General features: G+C 47.8%; 1 protein-coding gene across 2 annotated transcripts in view; it reads right to left on the bottom strand.

The window, feature by feature from the left end:
• The window catches only part of LOC110531314 (aminoacyl tRNA synthase complex-interacting multifunctional protein 1-like), a 44,842-nt gene that overhangs the window by 7,217 nt on the left and 10,657 nt on the right, over positions 1-26,968 (bottom strand). The window contains exons 2-4 of one of the 2 annotated variants that reach the window (XM_036973672.1): positions 6,962-7,065; positions 5,936-6,049; positions 4,875-5,003 (exon numbers count right to left, since the gene is read on the bottom strand). In XM_036973672.1, the coding sequence (XP_036829567.1) occupies positions 4,875-5,003; positions 5,936-6,049; positions 6,962-7,065 (347 nt within the window). The remainder of the gene's footprint in view (positions 1-4,874; positions 5,004-5,935; positions 6,050-6,961; positions 7,066-26,968) is intronic. The other variant, XM_036973673.1, reaches the window with a different exon arrangement.

The raw sequence follows: 26,968 nt of genomic DNA, 5'->3' as shown, positions 1-26,968 counted from the left end.
GTTATTGACTGTACGTTTGTTTATTCCATGTGTAACTCTGTGTTGTTGTTTTTTGTCACACTGCTTTGTTTTATCTTGGTTTCAGTTGTAAATGAGAACTTGTTCTCAACTGGCCGACCTGGTTAAATAAAGGGGAAATACAAATAAAACAGGCTCAGTGAGCACAGCCTTGCCATTGAGATGAAAACCTGGCTCCCTGTAGAGGAAAGGCTGTGCAACCACTGTACCACAGCAGAACCCGAGACGGAGCTGCATTTCCTGACAAAATGTCAAAAATATAAAACAATTAGAGAATGTCATTTTCCCAAATTTGAAACCCTTATTCAAGATTTCAAAGACCTCTCTGATGAGGATAGTCTACCTGTCCTGTTGGGGGAGGACGCAGAGAGCTGTGGGTTGGCAGCGCACTACTACAGGCTGCCTGCCATAAGATGAGGGACCGTGTCTGACAGACCAACCAACCTGCCCTTTATTATTGCTGTTGTCCCATTGACAATATTGATTATTATTATATTAATTATGTTAATATTGTAAATCTCCAAAGTAAGCTTTGGCAATATGTATATTGATATGTCATGCCAATAAAGCAAATTGAATTGAGAGAGACAGAGAGAGAGACAGAGAGAGAGAGAGAGACAGAGAGAGAAAGAGAGAGAGAGAGAGAGAGAGAGACAGAGAGAGAAAGAGAGAGAGAGAGAGAGAGAGAGACAGAGAGAGAGAGAGAGAGAGAGACAGAGACAGAGACGGAGAGAGACAGAGAGAGAGACAGAGAGAAAGACAGAGAGAGAGAGAGAGAGAGAGAGACAGAGACAGAGACGGAGAGAGACAGAAAGAGAGACAGAGAGAAAGACAGAGAGAGAGAGAGAGAGAGAGAGAGACAGAGAGAGAGAGAGAGAGAGAGAGAGAGAGAGAGAGAGGGGGGGAGAGGGGGAGAGGGAGAGAGAGGGCGAGGGGGAGAGAGAGAGAGAGAGAGAGAGAGGGAGAGATTGTAACAGACAACCTCAACTCTCAGTCTCGCTACCAGTATCCCCTCCAGCATTCCCATCACATCCACAGACCCCTGTCCCCGAATGCTGTTCTTTTGGGTCTTCCATATCGCTAATTTTGCTGCCCCTAACACAAAATTAAGCAACACAAGTACACCCTATTGACTAAACCTGGACTTTCGCCCAAATATAAACATTTGGGAAGAGAAAACCTCTCCCAATGTTGAGAACCAATCAGTGATCAGTTCAATCATCCCGACCAACCTGGGACACAGTAAATACAGATGTGCCAGAGTTTCAGACTCTGAAACTCCTTCAACACAGAATGGACACCCCTCCCCAACAGTAGGATCCAGGTGTACCAGATACATATTGGACACCCCTCACCAACAGGAGGATCCAGGTGTACCAGATGCAGAATGGACACCCCTCCCCAACAGGAGGGTCCAGGTGTACCAGATGCAGAATGGACACCCCTCCCCAACAGGAGGGTCCAGGTGTACCAGATGCAGAATGGACACCCCTCCCCAACAGGAGGAACCAGGTGTAGCAGATATCCTCCATTGTAGGTCAGCTGTTTTAAATAGGCAGTTTGTTTAATGATCGCCAACAGCCTTTTGGGGAGGCAGCTGGACCAAACACACCCGCCCACCTCATCGATTTTACCCCTTCCAAGGAAGAAGCACGGGACACTTTTACACATTATGTACATGTCCTTCTTACCCACCGCCTTGAACTCCCCCACCTCCTTGAACTCCCCCACCGCCTTGAACTCCCCCATCTCCTTGAACTCCCCCACCTCCTTGAACTCCCCCACCGCCTTGAACTCCCCCACCTCCTTGAACTCCCCCAGCTCCTTGAACTCCCCCACCTCCTTGATCTCCCCCAGCTCCTTGAACTCCCCCACCTCCTTGAACTCCCCCAGCTCCTTGAACTCCCCCACCTCCTTCAACTCCCCCAGCTCCTTGAACTACCCCAGCTCCTTGAACTCCCCCACCTCCTTGAACTCCCCCAGCTCCTTGAACTCCCCCAGCTCCTTGAACTCCCCCAGCTCCTTGAACTCCCCCACCGCCTTGAACTCCCCCAGCTCCTTGAACTCCCCCAGTTCCTTGAACTCCCCCACCTCCTTGAACTCCCCCATCTCCTTGAACTCCCCCAGCTACTTGAACTCCCCCACCTCCTTGAACTCCCCCACCTCCTTGAACTCCCCCACCTCCGGGGTATGGAAGGAAAGCAGCATCCCCACGTCCTCCTCTAATGCCCCCACCGCAGCACTAACATTCAGCACAGGGAACACATCATCCAGACCCTCCGTCCACCAATCAGAGTTGGAAGTATCAGTCACATACTGCAGATGAAGTACTGGCAAGGAGTCACAGACCTCAGTTACGACATTCCTCAGTAGGCGAGATGATCGGATCCCTGTTGTTTCTCCCAGCTCCTCCAATGATCTGCTCCTGCTCCGCATCAGATGACCCAGCTTGGTACACCCCACACCTAACAGGCATGAACGTAGGCTGGCTGAACCCAGAGCACGGGATTGGATGGCAGTGTTGAAAAAAAGAGGCTCTTCAAAAAGCCACATCCCTGGTGGCGTGCCGGGCCTAATGCATAACAGACTCATAGAATGGAGTCAGAAGCCCCCCTGGTAACCATGGAGTGGACCCTATCTGAATCCCCTGGTAACCATGGAGCGGACCCTATCTGAATCCCCTGGTAACCATGGAGCGGACCTCGCCTACCCACAGAGATTCACTCTTTCCCCAGTTGGCTCTACCTGAGGAGGGCCCCTCATACACCTTTAGAGCGTTTGACAGAACCTTAACATCCTCCTATAATAAAAACTGTCACGTCATTTGCATAAAAATACTTCCTGTGTGTTCAGTCAGTTATGGACAGATCCTCTTTATTAGCTACAGATATTATGAGCACTGCTGCCTATTGGACGTGTGTGTGTGTGTGTGCATGCTTTGTGTACAGTGTGTGTGTCTCTCTCCCTGCTAGCCACACATCATCTTCTTCATGGTCAAATTGGTGAGTTGGTCCTAGGTTGAGTTCATGTTGCCAGAAGGTTGTCGTTGTCTAGCAGCTGTAATGTTACTGTGTCTAACTGAAACAAGGAAGTCCCTAGATTTTGCTCGCCTGAAGTAGAGTATCTCATGATAAGCTGTAGACCACAATATTTGCCAAGAGAGTTTTCATCTATACTTTTCGTGGCTGTTTATTTACCACCACAGACAGATGCTGGCACTAAGACCGCACTCAGTCAGCTGTATAAGGAAATAAGCAAACAGGAAACCACTCACCCAGAGGCGGCGCTCCTAGTGGCCGGAGACTTTAATGCAGGGAAACTTAAATCAGTTCTACCAAATATCTATCAACAAGTTAAATGTGCAACCAGAGGAAGAAAAAAAAACCTCTAGACCATCTTTACTCCACACACAAAGACCCGTACAAAGCTCTACCTCGCCCTCCATTTGGTCTAATCTGACCATAATTCCATCCTCCTGATTCCTGCTAAAGCAGGAAGTACCAGTGACTCGCTCAATACAGAAGTGGTCAGATGACGCGGATGCCAAAGCTACAGGATTGTTTTTCTAGCACAGTCTGGAATATGTTCCGGGATTCATCCAATTGCATTGAGGAGTAAACCCCATCAGTCACTGGCTTCATCAATAAGTGCAGTGACTGTACGTACATACCACAACCAGAAACCATGGATTACAGGTAACATCCGCACTGAGATAAAAGGGTAGAGCTGCCGCTTTCAAGGAGCGGGACTCTATCCCAGAAGCTTATAAGAAATCCCGCTACGCCCTCAGACGAACCATCAGACAAGCAAAGTGTCAATACTGGGCTAAGAGGAGTCAGTTTGTCTGTCTCAGTGACTTCTAGAGAAGACATCTATCTCCACCACCCTCTCTACAGCCCTCTCCACCTCCCTCTCTACCATCCCTCTCCACCGCCCTCTCCACCTCCCTAACCACCTCCCTCACCACCTCCCTCTCTACCGCCTTCTCTACCATCACTCTCCACCTCCCTCACCACCTCCCTCTCTACCGCCTTCTCTACCACCCTCTCCACCTCCCTCTCCACCGCCCTCTCTACCACCCTCTCCACCTCCCTCTCCACCTCCCTCTCCACCTCCCTCTCCACCGCCCTCTCCACCACCCCTCTCCACCGCCCTCTCCACCGTCCCTCTCCACCGTCCCTCTCCACCACCCTCTCCACCTCCCTCTCCACCGCCCCTCTCCACTGCCCCTCTCCACCACCCTCTCCACCTTCCCTCTCTGCAGCCCTCTCCACCTCCCTCTCCACCTCCCTCTCCACCTTCTCTCTCTACAGCCCTCTCCACCTCCCTCTCCCTCTCCACCTTCCCTCTCTACAGCCCTCTCCACCTCCCTCTCCACCACCCTCTCCACCGCCCTCTCCACCGCCCTCTCCACCTCCCTCTCCACCTCCCTCTCCACCTCCCTCTCCACCTTCTCTCTCTACAGCCCTCTCCACCTCCCTCTACCTCTCCACCTTCCCTCTCTACAGCCCTCTCCACCGCCCTCTCTACCACCCTCTCTACAGTTACTTGTCTGTAATCTTCAGTATAGAGTCCTAGCTGCATTAAATCTAATCAAAAATATTCATCTGGTCTTCTCTAGAAGTCACTGTGCAGACAAATGGACTCCTAACTACTGATTGTCTGTCTCAGTTAGCAAAGTGTTAATTTGTTGATTTTGTCTTCTCTTTTACATTGATTGACATTAAACCATTGCATTGGTCACAGTTGTCTATCTGTGTGTGTTTGTCAGTGTGTGTGTGTGTTTGTCAGTGTGTGTGTGTGTGTGTGTGTGTGTGTGTGTGTGTGTGTGTGTGTGGGGGGGGGGTATTACTCACCCTTCCTCTCTCCTCTCCTCCTCCTCCCATCTCTTTCCCTGACGGGGCCAGGTTTGGGGTTGGGGCCTGGGGCATAGAGGGCAGCTGTGGACCCCGGGGCAGTCAGTTTGGAGGCGGCTGCTGCTTTGGCTGGAAACACACAGATAATTGAGGGTATAAAGCAATCAATCAGTCAGCCAGCCAGTCAGTAAGCCAGTCAGTTAACCAGTCAGTTAGTTGACCAGTCAGTAAGTCAGCCAGCCAGTCAGTAAGTCACCCAGTCAATCAGTCAGTCAGCCAGCCAGTCAGTAAGTCACCCAGTCAATCAGTCAGTCAGTAAGCCAGTCAGTAAGCCAGTCAGTTAACCAGTCAGTTACTTAACCAGTCAGCTAACCAGTCAGTCAGTTAACCAGTCAGTTAACCAGTTAGTCAGTTAACCAGTGTTGAAGGATTTTTATCAATAATGACTAAATAATGTAATGTATACATTTGTATACATTTGGTGTAGAGTTCAAACTAACAGAGTTATATGCTGTCTGTTAAAGAATATGTTGGTACATAGGCCAAGAGGAAGGGTCAACAGACAACTCGTGACCTGGTCAGCCAGCCAGTCAGTTAACCAGTCAGCCAGCCAGTCAGTTAACCAGTCAGTCAGCCAGTCAGTTAACCAGTCAGCCAGTCAGTTAACCAGTGAGCTAGTCAGTCAGTTAACCAGTCAGCCAGTCAGTTAACTAGTCAGCCAGCCAGTCAGTTAACCAGTCAGCCAGCCAGTCAGTGAACCAGTCAGTTAACCAGTCAGTTAACCAGTCAGTTAACCAGTCAGCCAGTCAGTTAACTAGTCAGCCAGCCAGTCAGTTAACTAGTCAGCCAGCCAGTCAGTTAACCAGTCAGTTAACTAGTCAGCCAGCCAGTCAGTTAACCAGTCAGCCAGCCAGTCAGTTAACCAGTCAGTTAACTAGTCAGCCAGCCAGTCAGTTAACCAGTCAGCCAGCCAGTCAGTTAACTAGTCAGCCAGCCAGTCAGTTAACCAGTCAGCCAGCCAGTCAGTTAACCAGTCAGTTAACCAGTCAGCCAGTCAGTACCTTTCTTCTTCTGTTGTTTCTCAGTGAGTAGAATCTTCAGGTCAGAGATGTCTTTCTTTAGCTTAGCGTTCTCAACCAACAGCTTCTTCTCTTCTCTCACCGTTTTCTGCAAGACTACAGAGGTAATACTTATTAACATGTTATAAACACTTATTAACATGTTATAAACACTTAATGACATTTCATAAATTATTTATTAATGCTTTACAAATGGCAAAGCCCAGGCATCGTTAGAGAGAGAGAGAGAGAGAAACAGAACGAGAGGCAGAGAGAAAAAAAAGAGAATGAGAGAGAAAGAGAGAGAGAGAGAGACAGAGAGAGAGAGAGACAGACAGAGAGAGAGAGAGACAGACAGACAGAGAGAGGGAGAGAGAGAGAAAGAAAGACAGAGAAAGAGGTAGACAGAGAGAGAAAGAGAGAGAGAGAGAGAGAGAGAGAGAGAGAGAGAGAGAGAGAGAGAGCAATAGACAGAGAGAAACAGACAGAGGCAGACAGAGAGAGAGAGAGAGAGAGAGGGAGAGAGGGAGACAGAGACAGAGACAGAGAGAGAGGGAGAGAGGGAGACAGAGAGACAGAGACAGAGACAGAGAGAGAGGGAGAGAGGGAGACAGAGAGACAGAGAGAGAGAGACAGAGAGCCAGACAGAGAGAGAGAGAGAGACAGGCAGAGAGAGAGACAGACAGAGAGAGACAGAGAGAGAGACAGACAGACAGAGAGAGACAGAGAGAGAGAGAGAGAGAGAGAGAGAGAGAGAGAGAGAGGGAGAGAGAGAGAAAGACAGAGAAAGAGGTAGACAGAGAGAGAAAGAGAGAGAGAGAGAGAGAGAGAGAGAGAGAGAGAGCAATAGACAGAGAGAAACAGACAGAGGCAGACAGAGAGAGAGAGAGAGAGAGAGGGAGAGAGGGAGACAGAGACAGAGACAGAGGGAGAGAGGGAGACAGAGAGACAGAGAGAGAGAGACAGAGAGCGAGAGACAGAGAGAAAGAGACAGAGAGCGAGAGAGAGAGACAGACAGTGTTTTCTTACGTTCCTTGTCCTTCAGCAGCAGGACCTGTGTTTTGAAATACTCCATGATCATTTCACTCTCCTTAGGGTCCAGCTTCCCCAGAGCTGTCAGACCTGGTGTACTACTGGGGGAGAAACAAAGCTCAGTAATCACTATTGCATCAAATTGTCTCAATCAATCAAATAATCCCATTTTTAGTCACAAACACATATACAGCTGTTATTGCGGGTGTAGCGAAATCCTAGCTCCAAAAGTGCAGTAATATCTAACAATACACATAGATCTAAAAGTTAAATAAAGGAATACAGAAATACAGAAATATTAGGGCGAAGTCCGGAGCATAAATCCAATATATAGATATAGTACCAGTCAAAAGTTTGGACACACCTACCAATTCAAGGGTTGTTCTTTATTTTTGACTATTTTATACATCACAACTATGAAATAACACATATGGAATCATGAAGTAACCAAAAAAAGTGTTAAACAAATCAAAATATATTTTCTATTTTAGATTCTTCAAAGTAGCCACCCTTTGCCTTGATGACAGCATGACACACTCTTGGCATTCTCTCAACCAGCTTCATGAGGTAGTCACCTGGAATGCTTTTCCAACAGTCTTGAAGGAGTTCCCACACATGCTGAGCACTTGTTGGCTGCTTTTCCTTCACTCTGCAGTCCAGCTCATCCCAAAACATTGAGGTCGGGTGATTGTGGAGGTCATCTGATGCAGCACTCCAGGTGTTATGGGTAATTGTCCTGTTGAAAAACAAATTATAGTCCCACAAAGTGCAGATCAGACGCGATGGCGTATCGCTGCACAATGCTGTGGTAGCCATGCTGGTTAAGAAGTGTTCCTTGAATTCTAAATCACTGAAAATGTCACCAGCAAAGCACCCCCAAACCATCACACCTCCTCCTCCTCCATGCTTCATGTTGGAAACAACACATGCAGAGATCATCCGTTCACCTACTCAGTCTCTCACAAAGACACGGCGGTTGGAACCAAAGATCTCACATTTGGACTCATCAGAACCAAAGGGCAGATTTCCACCTGTCTAATGTCCATTGTTCGTGTTTCTCGGCCCAAGCAAGTCTCTTCTTATTGTTGGTGTCCTTTAGTAGTGGTTTCTTTGCAGCAATTTGACCATGGAGGCCTGATTCATGCAGTCTCCTCTGAACAGTTGATGTTGAGATGTGTCTGTTACTTGAAATCTGTGAAGCATTTATTTGGGCTGCAATTTTAAAGGCTGGTAACTCTAATGAACTTATCCTCTGCAGCGGAGGTAACTCTGGGTCTTCCTTTCCTGTGGCGGTCCTCATGAGAGACAGTTTCATCATAGCGCTTGATGGTTTTTGTGACTGCACCTGAAGAAACTTTCAAAGTTCTTGAAATTTTCCGGATTGACTGACCTTCATGTCTTACTGTAATGATGGATTGTCGTTTCTCTTTGCTTATTTGAGCTGTTCTTGCCATAATATGGACTTGGACTTTTACCAAATAGGTCTGTCTTCCGTATACCACCTCTACCTTGTCACAACACAGGTGATTGGCTCAAACACATTAAGAAGGAAATAAATTCCACAAATTAACTTAATCCAGGTGACTACCAAGCTAGTTGAGAGAATGCCAAGAGTGTGCAAAGCTGTCATCAAGACAAAGGGTGGATATTTTGAAAAACAATATTTAAATATATTTAGATTTGTTTAACACTATTTTGGTTACTACATGATTCCATATGTTTTATTTCATAGATCTGATGTCTTCACTATTATTCTACAATGTAGAAAATACTACAATATATTTTTTAAATATGTTATAGACAGTATTCGGATAGAATATGTAGTATATCTGTAGAATACGTAGGATAGAATAGTATATGTACAGCAATAGTTGAATAGGACGGACTTGACTAGAATACAGTATATCCATGAGAAGTCAGTAAAACAGTATGTAAACATTACTAAAGTGACCAGTGTTCCATCTCTATGTAAACATTATTAAAGTGACCCGTGTTCCATCTCTATGTAAACATTATTAAAGTAACCAGTGTTCCATCTCTATGTAAACATTATTAAAGTGACCCGTGTTCCATCTCTATGTAAACATTATTAAAGTGAACCGTGTTCCATCTCTATGTAAACATTATTAATGTGACCAGTGTTCCATCTCTATGTAAACATTACTAAAGTGACCCGTGTTCCATCTCTATGTAAACATTATTAAAGTGACCAGTGTTCCATCTCTATGTAAACATTATTAAAGTGACCAGTGTTCCATCACTATGTAAACATTATTAAAGTGACCCGTGTTCCATCTCTATGTAAACATTATTAAAGTGACCAGTGTTCCATTACTAAAGTGACCAGTGTTCCATCTCTATGTAAACATTATTAAAGTGACCAGTGTTCCATCTCTATGTAAACATTATTAAAGTAACCAGTGTTCCATCTCTATGTAAACATTATTAAAGTGACCAGTGTTCCATCTCTATGTAAACATTATTAAAGTGACCAGTGTTCCATCTCTATGTAAACATTATTAAAGTGACCAGTGTTCCATCTCTATGTAAACATTATTAAAGTGACCCGTGTTCCATCTCTATGTAAACATTATTAAAGTGACCCGTGTTCCATCTCTATGTAAACATTATTAAAGTGACCAGTGTTCCATTACTAAAGTGACCAGTGTTCCATCTCTATGTAAACATTATTAAAGTGACCAGTGTTCCATCTCTATGTAAACATTATTAAAGTAACCAGTGTTCCATCTCTATGTAAACATTATTAAAGTGACCAGTGTTCCATCTCTATGTAAACATTATTAAAGTGACCAGTGTTCCATCTCTATGTAAACATTATTAAAGTGACCAGTGTTCCATCTCTATGTAAACATTATTAAAGTGACCAGTGTTCCATCTCTATGTGCAACAGCCTCAAAGGTGGTGCAGGCTTGTAACCGAGTAACCGGGTGGTGACAGTGACTAAGTTCAGGGCAGGATACTGAGTGGAGGCCCAGCTAGTGATGGCTATTTAACAGTCTGATGGCCATGAGATAGAAGCTGTTTTTCAGTCTCTCGGTCACAGCTTAAATGCACCTGTACTGACGCCTTCTGGATGATAGCGGGGTGAACAGGCAGGGGCTCGGGTGGTTGATGTCCCTGATGATCTTTTTGGCCTTCCTGTGACATCGGGTGGTGTAGGTGTCCTGGAGGGCAGGTAGACTGCCCTCTGTGATGCGTTGGGCAGACCTCACTACCCTCTGGAGAGCCCTGCAGTTGTGGACGGTGCAGTTGCCGTACCAGGCGGTGATGCAGCCTGACAGGATGCTCTCAATGGTGCATCTGTAAAAGTTTGTGAAGGTTTTAGGGGCCAAGCCAAATTTCTTCAGCCTCCTGAGGTTGAAGAGGCGTTGATGCATCTTCTTCACCACGCTGTCTGTGTGGGTGGACCATTTCAGTTTGTCCGTGATGTGGACGCCGAGGAACTTGAAGCTCTTCACCTTCTCCACTGTGGCCCTGTCGATGTGAATAGGGCCGTGCTCCCTCTTCTGTTTCCCTGAAGTCCACGATCTGCTCCTTCATTTTGTTGATGTTGAGGGAGAGGTTACTTTCCTGGCACCACTCTGCCAGGGCCCTCACCTCCTCCATGTAGGCCGTCTCATCATTGTTGGTAATCAGGCCTACCACTGTTGGGTCGTCTTCAAACTTGATGATTGAGTTGGAGGCGTGTGTGGCCAGGCAGTCATGGGTGAACAGGGAGTACAGGAGGGGGCTGAGCACGCACCCTTGTGGGGCCTCTGTGTTGAGGATCAGAGTAGTGTTTCCTACCTTTGGGGGCGGCCCGTCAGGAAGTCCAGGACTCCTGTTGCACAGGGCCCCGAGTCTAATGATGAGCTTGGAGGGTACTATGGCGTTAAATGCTGAGCTATAGTCAATGAACAGCATTCTCAGTTAGGTATTCCTCTTGTCCAGATGGGTTAGGGCAGTGTGCAGTGTGGTTGCGATTGCGTCGTCTGTGGACCTATTGGGGCGGTAAACAAATTGGAGTGGGTCTAAGGTGACAGGTAGGGGGGAGGTGATATGGTCCTTGACTAGTCTCTCAAAGCACTTCATGATGACAGAAGTGAGTGCTATGAGTGATAGTCAGTTAGTTCAGTTACCTTGGTTTTCTTGGGTACAAGAACTTGACGCAAGTCGGGACCGCAGACTGTGTTAGGGATTGATTATGTCTGTAAACACTCCAGCCAGCTGGTCTGTGTATGCCTCTGAGGACAAGGCTTGGCGTGCTGTCTGGGCCGGCAGCCTTGCCAGGGATAACATGGTTAAATGTCTTACACACATCGACCATGGAGAACGAGAGCAGCATCGGTGACACTGTGTTATCCTCAAAGCGGGCGAAGATGGTGTTTAGCTTGTCTGAGAGCAATGTCAGTGGTAATCAAATGGCTACCCAGACTACTTGCATTGTCGTCGTCCCCCCCCCCCCCCCCCCCCCCATCCCTCTGTTCATTATCTACACACAGTCATTTTAATAACTCTACCTACATGTACATATTAAATCAACTAACCGGTGCCCCCGCACATTGCCTCTGTACCGGTACCCCCTGTATATAGCCTCCACATTGCCTCTGTACCAGTACCCCCTGTATATAGCCTCCACATTGACTCTGTACCGGTACCCCCTGTATATAGCCTCCACATTGACTCTGTACTGGTACCCCCTGTATATAGCCTCCACATTGACTCTGTACCGGTACCCCCTGTATATAGCCTCCACATTGACTCTGTACCGGTACCCCCTGTATATAGACTCCACATTGACTCTGTACCAGTACCCCCTGTATATAGCCTCCACATTGACTCTGTACCGGTACCCCCTGTATATAGCCTCCACATTGACTCTGTACCGGTACTCCCTGTATATAGCCTCCACATTGACTCTGTACCGGTACCCCCTGTATATAGCCTCCACATTGTCTCTGTACCGGTACCCCCTGTATATAGCCTCCACATTGTCTCTGTACCGGTACCCCCTGTATATAGCCTCCACATTGCCTCTGTACCGGTACCCTCTGTATATAGCCTCCACATTGACTCTGTACCGGTACCCCCTGTATATAGCCTCCACATTGTCTCTGTACCGGTACCCCCTGTATATAGCCTCCACATTGCCTCTGTACCGGTACCCTCTGTATATAGCCTCCACATTGACTCTGTACCGGTACACCCTGTATATAGCCTCCACATTGACTCTGTACCAGTACCCCCTGTATATAGCCTCCACATTGACTCTGTACCGGTACCCCCTGTATATAGCCTCCACATTGCCTCTGTACCGGTACCCTCTGTATGTAGCCTCCACATTGCCTCTGTACCGGTACCCCCTGTATGTAGCCTCCACATTGCCTCTGTACCGGTACCCCCTGTATATAACCTCCACATTGACTCTGTACCGGTACCCCCTGTATATAGCCTCCACATTGACTCTGTACCGGTACCCCCTGTATATAGCCTCCACATTGACTCAGTACCGGTACCCCCTGTATATAGCCTCCACATTGACTCTGTACCGGTACCACCTGTATATAGCCTCCACATTGACTCTGTACCGGTACCCCCTGTATATAGCCTCCACATTGACTCTGTACCGTAATACCCTGTATATAGCCTCCACATTGACTCAGTACCGGTACCACCTGTATATAGCCTCCACATTGACTCTGTACCGGTACCCCCTGTATATAGCCTCCACATTGACTCTGTACCGGTACCCCCTGTATATAGCCTCCACATTGACTCTGTACCGTAATACCCTGTATATAGCCTCCACATTGACTCAGTACCGGTACCACCTGTATATAGCCTCCACATTGACTCTGTACCGTAATACCCTGTATATAGCCTCCACATTGACTCAGTACCGGTACCACCTGTATATAGCCTCCACATTGACTCTGTACCGGTACCCCCTGTATATAGCCTCCACATTGACTCTGTACTGGTACTCCCTGTATATAGCCTCCACATTGACTCTGTACCGGTACCCCCTGTATATAGCCTCCACATTGACTCTGTACCGGTACCCCCTGTATATAGCCTCCACATTGACTCTGCACCGGTACCCTCTGTATGTAGCCTCCACATTACCTCTGTACCGGTACCCTCTGTATATAGACTCCACATTGACTCTGTACCGGTACCCCCTGTATATAGCCTCCACATTGACTCTGTACCGGTACCCCCTGTATATAGCCTCCACATTGACTCTGTACCGGTACCCCCTGTATATAGCCTCCACATTGACTCTGTACCGGTACCCCCTGTATATAGTCTCCACATTGACTCTGTACCGGTACCCCCTGTATATAGCCTCCACATTGACTCTGTACCGGTACCCCCTGTATATAGCCTCCACATTGACTCTGTACCGGTACCCCCTGTATATAACCTCCACATTGACTCTGTACCGGTACCCCCTGTATATAGCCTCCACATTGACTCTGTACCGGTACCCCCTGTATATAGCCTCCACATTGACTCAGTACCGGTACCCCCTGTATATAGCCTCCACATTGACTCTGTACCGGTACCACCTGTATATAGCCTCCACATTGACTCTGTACCGGTACCCCCTGTATATAGTCTCCACATTGACTCTGTACCGGTACCCCCTGTATATAGCCTCCACATTGACTCTGTACCGGTACCCCCTGTATATAGCCTCCACATTGACTCTGTACCGGTACCCCCTGTATATAGCCTCCACATTGACTCAGTACCGGTACCCCCTGTATATAGCCTCCACATTGACTCTGTACCGGTACCCCCTGTATATAGCCTCCACATTGTCTCTGTACCGGTACCCCCTGTATATAGCCTCCACATTGACTCTGTACCGGTACCCCCTGTATATAGCCTCCACATTGTCTCTGTACCGGTACCCCCTGTATATAGCCTCCACATTGACTCTGTACCGGTACCCCCTGTATATAGCCTCCACATTGTCTCTGTACCAGTACCCCCTGTATATAGCCTCCACATTGTCTCTGTACCGGTACCCCCTGTATATAGCCTCCACATTGTCTCTGTACCGGTACCCCCTGTATATAGCCTCCACATTGTCTCTGTACCAGTACCCCCTGTATATAGCCTCCACATTGTCTCTGTACCAGTACCCCCTGTATATAGCCTCCACATTGACTCTGTACCGGTACCCCCTGTATATAGCCTCCACATTGACTCTGTACCGGTACCCTCTGTATATAGCCTCCACATTGCCTCTGTACCGGTACCCCCTGTATATAGCCTCCACATTGACTCTGTACCGGTACCCCCTGTATATAGTCTCCACATTACCTCTGTACCGGTACCACCTGTATATAGCCTCCACATTACCTCTGTACCGGTACCACCTGTATATAGCCTCCACATTGACTCTGTACCGGTACCCCCTGTATATAGCCTCCACATTGACTCTGTACCGGTACCCCCTGTATATAGCCTCCACATTGACTCTGTACCGGTACCCCCTGTATATAGCCTCCACATTGACTCTGTACCGGTACCACCTGTATGTAGCCTCCACATTGACTCTGTACCAGTACCCCCTGTATATAGCCTCCACATTGACTCTGTACCGGTACCACCTGTATGTAGCCTCCACATTGACTCTGTACCGGTACCACCTGTATATAGCCTCCACATTGACTCTGTACCGGTACCCCCTGTATATAGCCTCCACATTGACTCTGTACCGGTACCACCTGTATGTAGCCTCCACATTGACTCTGTACCGGTACCACCTGTATATATCCTCCACATTGACTCTGTACCGGTACCCCCTGTATATAGCCTCCACATTGACTCTGTACCGGTACCCCCTGTATTTAGACTCCACATTGACTCTGTACCGGTACCCCCTGTATATAGCCTCCACATTGACTCTGTACCGGTACCCCCTGTATTTAGACTCCACATTGACTCTGTACCGTAATACCCTGTATATAGCCTCCACATTACCTCTGTACCAGTACCCCCTGTATATAGCCTCCACATTGACTCTGTACCGGTACCCCCTGTATTTAGACTCCACATTACCTCTGTACCGGTACCCCCTGTATTTAGACTCCACATTACCTCTGTACCAGTACCACCTGTATATAGCCTCCACATTGCCTCTGTACCGGTACCCCCTGTATTTAGACTCCACATTACCTCTGTACCAGTACCCCCTGTATTTAGACTCCACATTACCTCTGTACCGGTACCCCCTGTATTTAGACTCCACATTACCTCTGTACCAGTACCACCTGTATATAGCCTCCACATTGCCTCTGTACCGGTACCCCCTGTATTTAGACTCCACATTACCTCTGTACCGGTACCCCCTGTATATAGCCTCCACATTGACTCTGTACCGGTACCCCCTGTATATAGCCTCCACATTGACTCTGTACCGGTACCCCCTGTATATAGTCTCCACATTGACTCTGTACCGGTACCCCCTGTATATAGCCTCCACATTGACTCTGTACCGGTACCCCCTGTATATAGTCTCCACATTGACTCTGTACCGGTACCCCCTGTATATAGTCTCCACATTGACTCTGTACCGGTACCCCCTGTATATAGCCTCCACATTGACTCTGTACCGGTACCCCCTGTATATAGTCTCCACATTGACTCTGTACCGGTACCCCCTGTATGTAGCCTCCACATTGACTCTGTACCGGCACCCCCTGTATGTAGCCTCCACATTGACTCTGTACCGGTACCCCCTGTATGTAGCCTCCACATTGACTCTGTACCGGTACCCCCTGTATATAGCCTCCACATTGACTCTGTACCGGTACCCCCTGTATATAGCCTCCACATTGACTCTGTACCGGTACCCCCTGTATATAGCCTCCACATTGACTCTGTACCGGTACCCTCTGTATATAGCCTCCACATTGACTCTGTACCAGTACCCCCTGTATGTAGCCTCCACATTACCTCTGTACCGGTACCCCCTGTATATAGCCTCCACATTGACTCTGTACCGGCACCCCCTGTATGTAGCCTCCACATTGACTCTGTACCGGTACCCCCTGTATGTAGCCTCCACATTGACTCTGTACCGGTACCCCCTGTATATAGCCTCCACATTGACTCTGTACCGGTACCCCCTGTATATAGCCTCCACATTGACTCTGTACCGGTACCCCCTGTATATAGCCTCCACATTGACTCTGTACCGGTACCCTCTGTATATAGCCTCCACATTGACTCTGTACCAGTACCCCCTGTATGTAGCCTCCACATTACCTCTGTACCAGTACCCCCTGTATATAGCCTCCACATTACCTCTGTACCGGTACCCCCTGTATATAGCCTCCACATTGACTCTGTACCGGTACCCTCTGTATATAGCCTCCACATTGACTCTGTACCAGTACCCCCTGTATGTAGCCTCCACATTACCTCTGTACCGGTACCCCCTGTATATAGCCTCCACATTGACTCTGTACCGGCACCCCCTGTATGTAGCCTCCACATTGACTCTGTACCGGTACCCCCTGTATGTAGCCTCCACATTGACTCTGTACCGGTACCCCCTGTATATAGCCTCCACATTGACTCTGTACCGGTACCCCCTGTATATAGCCTCCACATTGACTCTGTACCGGTACCCCCTGTATATAGCCTCCACATTGACTCTGTACCGGTACCCTCTGTATATAGCCTCCACATTGACTCTGTACCAGTACCCCCTGTATGTAGCCTCCACATTACCTCTGTACCAGTACCCCCTGTATATAGCCTCCACATTACCTCTGTACCGGTACCCCCTGTATATAGCCTCCACATTGACTCTGTACCAGTACCCCCTGTATATAGCCTCCACATTGACTCTGTACCGGTACCCCCTGTATATAGCCTCCACATTGACTCTGTACCGGTACCCCCTGTATATAGCCTCCACATTGACTCTGTACCGGTACCCCCTGTATATAGTCTCCACATTGACTCTGTACCGGTACCACCTGTATATAGCCTCCACATTGACTCTGTACCAGTACCCCCTGTATATAGCCTCCACATTGACTCTGTACCGGTACCACCTGTATATAGCCTCCACATTGACTCTGTACCAGTACCCCCTGTATATAGCCTCCACATTGACTCAGTACCGGTACCCCCTGTATATAGCCTCCACATTGACTCTGTACCGGTACCCCCTGTATATAGTCTCCACATTGACTCTGTACCAGTACCCCCTGTATATAGCCTCCACATTGACTCTGTACCGGTACCCCCTGTATATAGTCTCCACATTGACTCTGTACCGTAACACCCTGTATATAGCCTCCACATTGACTCTGTACCGGTACCCCCTGTATATAGTCTCCACATTGACTCTGTACCGGTACCCTCTGTATATAGCCTCCACATTGACTCTGTACCGGTACCCCCTGTATATAGCCTCCACATTGACTCTGTACTGGTACCCCCTGTATATAGCCTCCACATTGACTCTGTACCGGTACCCCCTGTATATAGTCTCCACATTGACTCTGTACCGGTACCCTCTGTATATAGCCTCCACATTGACTCTGTACCGGTACCCCCTGTATATAGCCTCCACATTGACTCTGTACTGGTACCCCCTGTATATAGCCTCCACATTGACTCTGTACCGGTACCCCCTGTATATAGCCTCCACATTGACTCTGTACCGGTACCCCCTGTATATAGCCTCCACATTGACTCTGTACCAGTACCCCCTGTATATAGCCTCCACATTGACTCTGTACCGGTACCCCCTGTATATAGCCTCCACATTGACTCTGTACTGGTACCCCCTGTATATAGCCTCCACATTGACTCTGTACCGGTACCCCCTGTATTTAGACTCCACATTGACTCTGTACCGTAATACCCTGTATATAGCCTCCACATTGACTCTGTACCAGTACCCCCTGTATATAGCCTCCACATTGACTCTGTACCGGTACCCCCTGTATATAGCCTCCACATTGACTCTGTACTGGTACCCCCTGTATGTAGCCTCCACATTGACTCTGTACCGGTACCCCCTGTATATAGCCTCCACATTGCCTCTGTACCGGTACCCCCTGTATATAGCCTCCACATTACCTCTGTACCGGTACCCCCTGTATATAGCCTCCACATTGACTCTGTACTGGTACCCCCTGTATGTAGCCTCCACATTGACTCTGTACCGGTACCCCCTGTATATAGCCTCCACATTGACTCTGTACCGGTACCCCCTGTATATAGCCTCCACATTGACTCTGTACCGGTACCCCCTGTATGTAGCCTCCACATTGACTCTGTACCGGTACCCCCTGTATATAGCCTCCACATTGACTCTGTACCGGTACCCCCTGTATATAGCCTCCACATTGACTCAGTACCGGTACCCCCTGTATATAGCCTCCACATTGACTCTGTACCGGTACCCCCTGTATATAGCCTCCACATTGCCTCTGTACCGGTACCCCCTGTATATAGCCTCCACATTACCTCTGTACCGGTACCCCCTGTATATAGCCTCCACATTGACTCTGTACTGGTACCCCCTGTATGTAGCCTCCACATTGACTCTGTACCGGTACCCCCTGTATATAGCCTCCACATTGACTCTGTACCGGTACCCCCTGTATATAGCCTCCACATTGACTCTGTACCGGTACCCCCTGTATGTAGCCTCCACATTGACTCTGTACCGGTACCCCCTGTATATAGCCTCCACATTGACTCTGTACCGGTACCCCCTGTATATAGCCTCCACATTGACTCTGTACCGTAATACCCTGTATATAGCTTCCACATTGACTCTGTACCGTAATACCCTGTATGTAGCCTCCACATTGACTCTGTACCGTAATACCCTGTATGTAGCCTCCACATTGACTCTGTACCGTAATACCCTGTATATAGCCTCCACATTGACTCTGTACCGTAATACCCTGTATATAGCCTCCACATTGACTCTGTACCGTAATACCCTGTATATAGCCTCCACATTGACTCTGTACCGTAATAACCTGTATATAGCCTCCACATTGACTCTGTACCGTAATACCCTGTATATAGCCTCCATATTGACTCTGTACCGTAACACCCTGTATATAGCCTCCACATTGACTCTGTACCGTAACACCCTGTATATAGCCTCCACATTGACTCTGTACCGTAACACCCTGTATATAGCCTCCACATTGACTCTGTACCGTAATACCCTGTATATAGCCTCCACATTGACTCTGTACCGTAACACCCTGTATATAGCCTCCACATTGACTCTGTACCGTAACACCCTGTATATAGCCTCCACATTGACTCTGTACCGTAATACCCTGTATATAGCCTCCACATTGACTCTGTACCGTAATACCCTGTATATAGCCTCCACATTGACTCTGTACCGTAATACCCTGTATATAGCCTCCACATTAACTCTGTACCGTAATACCCTGTATATAGCCTCCACATTGACTCTGTACCGTAATACCCTGTATATAGCCTCCACATTGACTCTGTACCGTAACACCCTGTATATAGCCTCCACATTGACTCTGTACCGTAATACCCTGTATATAGCCTCCACATTGACTCTGTACCGTAACACCCTGTATATAGCCTCCACATTGACTCTGTACCGTAACACCCTGTATATAGCCTCCACATTGACTCTGTACCGTAATACCCTGTATATAGCCTCCACATTGACTCTGTACCGTAATACCCTGTATATAGCCTCCACATTGACTCTGTACCGTAACACCCTGTATATAGCCTCCACATTGACTCTGTACCGGTACCCCCTGTATATAGTCTCCACATTGACTCTGTACCGGTACCCTCTGTATATAGCCTCCACATTGACTCTGTACCGGTACCCCCTGTATATAGCCTCCACATTGACTCTGTACTGGTACCCCCTGTATATAGCCTCCACATTGACTCTGTACCGGTACCCCCTGTATATAGTCTCCACATTGACTCTGTACCGGTACCCTCTGTATATAGCCTCCACATTGACTCTGTACCGGTACCCCCTGTATATAGCCTCCACATTGACTCTGTACTGGTACCCCCTGTATATAGCCTCCACATTGACTCTGTACCGGTACCCCCTGTATATAGCCTCCACATTGACTCTGTACCGGTACCCCCTGTATATAGCCTCCACATTGACTCTGTACCAGTACCCCCTGTATATAGCCTCCACATTGACTCTGTACCGGTACCCCCTGTATATAGCCTCCACATTGACTCTGTACTGGTACCCCCTGTATATAGCCTCCACATTGACTCTGTACCGGTACCCCCTGTATTTAGACTCCACATTGACTCTGTACCGTAATACCCTGTATATAGCCTCCACATTGACTCTGTACCAGTACCCCCTGTATATAGCCTCCACATTGACTCTGTACCGGTACCCCCTGTATATAGCCTCCACATTGACTCTGTACTGGTACCCCCTGTATGTAGCCTCCACATTGACTCTGTACCGGTACCCCCTGTATATAGCCTCCACATTGCCTCTGTACCGGTACCCCCTGTATATAGCCTCCACATTACCTCTGTACCGGTACCCCCTGTATATAGCCTCCACATTGACTCTGTACTGGTACCCCCTGTATGTAGCCTCCACATTGACTCTGTACCGGTACCCCCTGTATATAGCCTCCACATTGACTCTGTACCGGTACCCCCTGTATATAGCCTCCACATTGACTCTGTACCGGTACCCCCTGTATGTAGCCTCCACATTGACTCTGTACCGGTACCCCCTGTATATAGCCTCCACATTGACTCTGTACCGGTACCCCCTGTATATAGCCTCCACATTGACTCAGTACCGGTACCCCCTGTATATAGCCTCCACATTGACTCTGTACCGGTACCCCCTGTATATAGCCTCCACATTGCCTCTGTACCGGTACCCCCTGTATATAGCCTCCACATTACCTCTGTACCGGTACCCCCTGTATATAGCCTCCACATTGACTCTGTACTGGTACCCCCTGTATGTAGCCTCCACATTGACTCTGTACCGGTACCCCCTGTATATAGCCTCCACATTGACTCTGTACCGGTACCCCCTGTATATAGCCTCCACATTGACTCTGTACCGGTACCCCCTGTATGTAGCCTCCACATTGACTCTGTACCGGTACCCCCTGTATATAGCCTCCACATTGACTCTGTACCGGTACCCCCTGTATATAGCCTCCACATTGACTCTGTACCGTAATACCCTGTATATAGCTTCCACATTGACTCTGTACCGTAATACCCTGTATGTAGCCTCCACATTGACTCTGTACCGTAATACCCTGTATGTAGCCTCCACATTGACTCTGTACCGTAATACCCTGTATATAGCCTCCACATTGACTCTGTACCGTAATACCCTGTATATAGCCTCCACATTGACTCTGTACCGTAATACCCTGTATATAGCCTCCACATTGACTCTGTACCGTAATAACCTGTATATAGCCTCCACATTGACTCTGTACCGTAATACCCTGTATATAGCCTCCATATTGACTCTGTACCGTAACACCCTGTATATAGCCTCCACATTGACTCTGTACCGTAACACCCTGTATATAGCCTCCACATTGACTCTGTACCGTAACACCCTGTATATAGCCTCCACATTGACTCTGTACCGTAATACCCTGTATATAGCCTCCACATTGACTCTGTACCGTAACACCCTGTATATAGCCTCCACATTGACTCTGTACCGTAACACCCTGTATATAGCCTCCACATTGACTCTGTACCGTAATACCCTGTATATAGCCTCCACATTGACTCTGTACCGTAATACCCTGTATATAGCCTCCACATTGACTCTGTACCGTAATACCCTGTATATAGCCTCCACATTAACTCTGTACCGTAATACCCTGTATATAGCCTCCACATTGACTCTGTACCGTAATACCCTGTATATAGCCTCCACATTGACTCTGTACCGTAACACCCTGTATATAGCCTCCACATTGACTCTGTACCGTAATACCCTGTATATAGCCTCCACATTGACTCTGTACCGTAACACCCTGTATATAGCCTCCACATTGACTCTGTACCGTAACACCCTGTATATAGCCTCCACATTGACTCTGTACCGTAATACCCTGTATATAGCCTCCACATTGACTCTGTACCGTAATACCCTGTATATAGCCTCCACATTGACTCTGTACCGTAATACCCTGTATATAGCCTCCACATTAACTCTGTACCGTAATACCCTGTATATAGCCTCCACATTGACTCTGTACCGTAATACCCTGTATATAGCCTCCACATTGACTCTGTACCGTAATACCCTGTATATAGCCTCCACATTGACTCTGTACCGTAATACCCTGTATATAGCCTCCACATTGACTCTGTACCGTAATACCCTGTATATAGCCTCCACATTGACTCTGTACCGTAATACCCTGTATATAGCCTCCACATTGACTCTGTACCGTAATACCCTGTATATAGCCTCCACATTGACTCTGTACCGGTACCCCCTGTATATAGCCTCCACATTGACTCTGTACCAGTACCCCCTGTATATAGCCTCCACATTGACTCTGTACCGGTACCCCCTGTATATAGCCTCCACATTGACTCTGTACTGGTACCCCCTGTATATAGCCTCCACATTGACTCTGTACCGGTACCCCCTGTATTTAGACTCCACATTGACTCTGTACCGTAATACCCTGTATATAGCCTCCACATTGACTCTGTACCAGTACCCCCTGTATATAGCCTCCACATTGACTCTGTACCGGTACCCCCTGTATATAGCCTCCACATTGACTCTGTACTGGTACCCCCTGTATGTAGCCTCCACATTGACTCTGTACCGGTACCCCCTGTATATAGCCTCCACATTGCCTCTGTACCGGTACCCCCTGTATATAGCCTCCACATTACCTCTGTACCGGTACCCCCTGTATATAGCCTCCACATTGACTCTGTACTGGTACCCCCTGTATGTAGCCTCCACATTGACTCTGTACCGGTACCCCCTGTATATAGCCTCCACATTGACTCTGTACCGGTACCCCCTGTATATAGCCTCCACATTGACTCTGTACCGGTACCCCCTGTATGTAGCCTCCACATTGACTCTGTACCGGTACCCCCTGTATATAGCCTCCACATTGACTCTGTACCGGTACCCCCTGTATATAGCCTCCACATTGACTCAGTACCGGTACCCCCTGTATATAGCCTCCACATTGACTCTGTACCGGTACCCCCTGTATATAGCCTCCACATTGCCTCTGTACCGGTACCCCCTGTATATAGCCTCCACATTACCTCTGTACCGGTACCCCCTGTATATAGCCTCCACATTGACTCTGTACTGGTACCCCCTGTATGTAGCCTCCACATTGACTCTGTACCGGTACCCCCTGTATATAGCCTCCACATTGACTCTGTACCGGTACCCCCTGTATATAGCCTCCACATTGACTCTGTACCGGTACCCCCTGTATGTAGCCTCCACATTGACTCTGTACCGGTACCCCCTGTATATAGCCTCCACATTGACTCTGTACCGGTACCCCCTGTATATAGCCTCCACATTGACTCTGTACCGTAATACCCTGTATATAGCTTCCACATTGACTCTGTACCGTAATACCCTGTATGTAGCCTCCACATTGACTCTGTACCGTAATACCCTGTATGTAGCCTCCACATTGACTCTGTACCGTAATACCCTGTATATAGCCTCCACATTGACTCTGTACCGTAATACCCTGTATATAGCCTCCACATTGACTCTGTACCGTAATACCCTGTATATAGCCTCCACATTGACTCTGTACCGTAATAACCTGTATATAGCCTCCACATTGACTCTGTACCGTAATACCCTGTATATAGCCTCCATATTGACTCTGTACCGTAACACCCTGTATATAGCCTCCACATTGACTCTGTACCGTAACACCCTGTATATAGCCTCCACATTGACTCTGTACCGTAACACCCTGTATATAGCCTCCACATTGACTCTGTACCGTAATACCCTGTATATAGCCTCCACATTGACTCTGTACCGTAACACCCTGTATATAGCCTCCACATTGACTCTGTACCGTAACACCCTGTATATAGCCTCCACATTGACTCTGTACCGTAATACCCTGTATATAGCCTCCACATTGACTCTGTACCGTAATACCCTGTATATAGCCTCCACATTGACTCTGTACCGTAATACCCTGTATATAGCCTCCACATTAACTCTGTACCGTAATACCCTGTATATAGCCTCCACATTGACTCTGTACCGTAATACCCTGTATATAGCCTCCACATTGACTCTGTACCGTAACACCCTGTATATAGCCTCCACATTGACTCTGTACCGTAATACCCTGTATATAGCCTCCACATTGACTCTGTACCGTAACACCCTGTATATAGCCTCCACATTGACTCTGTACCGTAACACCCTGTATATAGCCTCCACATTGACTCTGTACCGTAATACCCTGTATATAGCCTCCACATTGACTCTGTACCGTAATACCCTGTATATAGCCTCCACATTGACTCTGTACCGTAATACCCTGTATATAGCCTCCACATTAACTCTGTACCGTAATACCCTGTATATAGCCTCCACATTGACTCTGTACCGTAATACCCTGTATATAGCCTCCACATTGACTCTGTACCGTAATACCCTGTATATAGCCTCCACATTGACTCTGTACCGTAATACCCTGTATATAGCCTCCACATTGACTCTGTACCGTAATACCCTGTATATAGCCTCCACATTGACTCTGTACCGTAATACCCTGTATATAGCCTCCACATTGACTCTGTACCGTAATACCCTGTATATAGCCTCCACATTGACTCTGTACCGTAATACCCTGTATATAGCCTCCACATTGACTCTGTACCGTAATACCCTGTATATAGCCTCCACATTGACTCTGTACCGTAATACCCTGTATGTAGCCTCCACATTGACTCTGTACCGTAATACCCTGTATATAGCCTCCACATTGACTCTGTACCGTAATACCCTGTATATAGCCTCCACATTGACTCTGTACCGTAATACCCTGTATATAGCCTCCACATTGACTCTGTACCGTAATACCCTGTATATAGCCTCCACATTGACTCTGTACCGTAATACCCTGTATATAGCCTCCACATTGACTCTGTACCGTAATACCCTGTATATAGCCTCCACATTAACTCTGTACCGTAATACCCTGTATATAGCCTCCACATTGACTCTGTACCGTAATACCCTGTATATAGCCTCCACATTGACTCTGTACCGTAATACCCTGTATATAGCCTCCACATTGACTCTGTACCGTAATACCCTGTATATAGCCTCCACATTGACTCTGTACCGTAATACCCTGTATATAGCCTCCACATTGACTCTGTACCGTAATACCCTGTATATAGCCTCCACATTGACTCTGTACCGTAATACCCTGTATATAGCCTCCACATTGACTCTGTACCGTAATACCCTGTATATAGCCTCCACATTGACTCTGTACCGTAATACCCTGTATATAGCCTCACTACTGTTACTTTACTGCTCTTTAATTATTTGTTTTATTTATTAGTATTTTTTACTTATCTATTTTTTTCTTAAAACTGCTTTTGTTGGTCAAGGGCTTATAAGTCAGCATTTCACTGTGAGGTCTACATCTGTTGTATCCAGTAAAAAATGTATTTGATTTGGAGGCTAGTGACAGACAGATCTAGTGACGTGGAGACTAGTGACAGACAGACCTAGTGACGTGGAGACTAGTGACAGACAGACCTAGTGACGTGGAGACTAGTGACAGACAGATCTAGTGACGTGGAGGCTAGTGACAGACAGATCTAGTGACGTGGAGACTAGTGACAGACAGATCTAGTGACGTGGAGGCTAGTGACAGACAGATCTAGTGACGTGGAGACTAGTGACAGACAGATCTAGTGACGTGGAGGCTAGTGACAGACAGATCTAGTGACGTGGAGGCTAGTGACAGACAGACCTAGTGACGTGGAGACTAGTGACAGACAGACCTAGTAACGTGGAGGCTAGTGACAGACAGACCTAGTAACGTGGAGGCTAGTGACAGACAGACCTAGTGACGTGGAGACTAGTGACAGACAGATCTAGTGACGTGGAGGCTAGTGACAGACAGATCTAGTGACGTGGAGACTAGTGACAGACAGATCTAGTGACGTGGAGGCTAGTGACAGACAGACCTAGTGACGTGGAGACTAGTGACAGACAGACCTAGTAACGTGGAGACTAGTGACAGACAGACCTAGTGACGTGGAGACTAGTGACAGACAGACCTAGTAACGTGGAGGCTAGTGACAGACAGATCTAGTGACGTGGAGGCTAGTGACAGACAGACCTAGTGACGTGGAGGCTAGTGACAGACAGATCTAGTGACGTGGAGGCTAGTGACAGACAGATCTAGTGACGTGGAGACTAGTGACAGACAGACCTAGTGACGTGGAGACTAGTGACAGACAGACCTAGTAACGTGGAGGCTGGTGAGAGACAGATCTAGTGACGTGGAGACTAGTGACAGACAGACCTAGTGACGTGGAGGCTAGTGACAGACAGACAGAGTGACGTGGAGACTAGTGACAGACAGACAGGGTGACGTGGAGACTAGTGACAGACAGACAGGGTGATGTGGAGACTAGTGACAGACAGACAGAGTGACGTGGAGGCTAGTGACAGACAGGCAGAGTGACGTGGAGACTAGTGACAGACAGACCTAGTGACGTGGAGGCTAGTGACGGACAGACAGAGTGACGTGGAGACTAGTGACAGACAGACAGAGTGACGTGGAGACTAGTGGCAGACAGACAGGGTGACGTGGATACTAGTGACAGACAGACATACATACAGAGTGATGTGGAGACTAGTGACAGACAGACAGAGTGACGTGGAGACTAGTGACAGAAGACAGGGTG

This window comes from Oncorhynchus mykiss, unplaced genomic scaffold, assembly GCF_013265735.2.
Source record: "Oncorhynchus mykiss isolate Arlee unplaced genomic scaffold, USDA_OmykA_1.1 un_scaffold_289, whole genome shotgun sequence".
Taxonomy (NCBI): domain Eukaryota; kingdom Metazoa; phylum Chordata; class Actinopteri; order Salmoniformes; family Salmonidae; genus Oncorhynchus; species Oncorhynchus mykiss.
The sequence above is the reverse complement of the archived record's forward strand: the minus strand, read 5'-3'. Positions and strand labels throughout refer to the sequence as shown.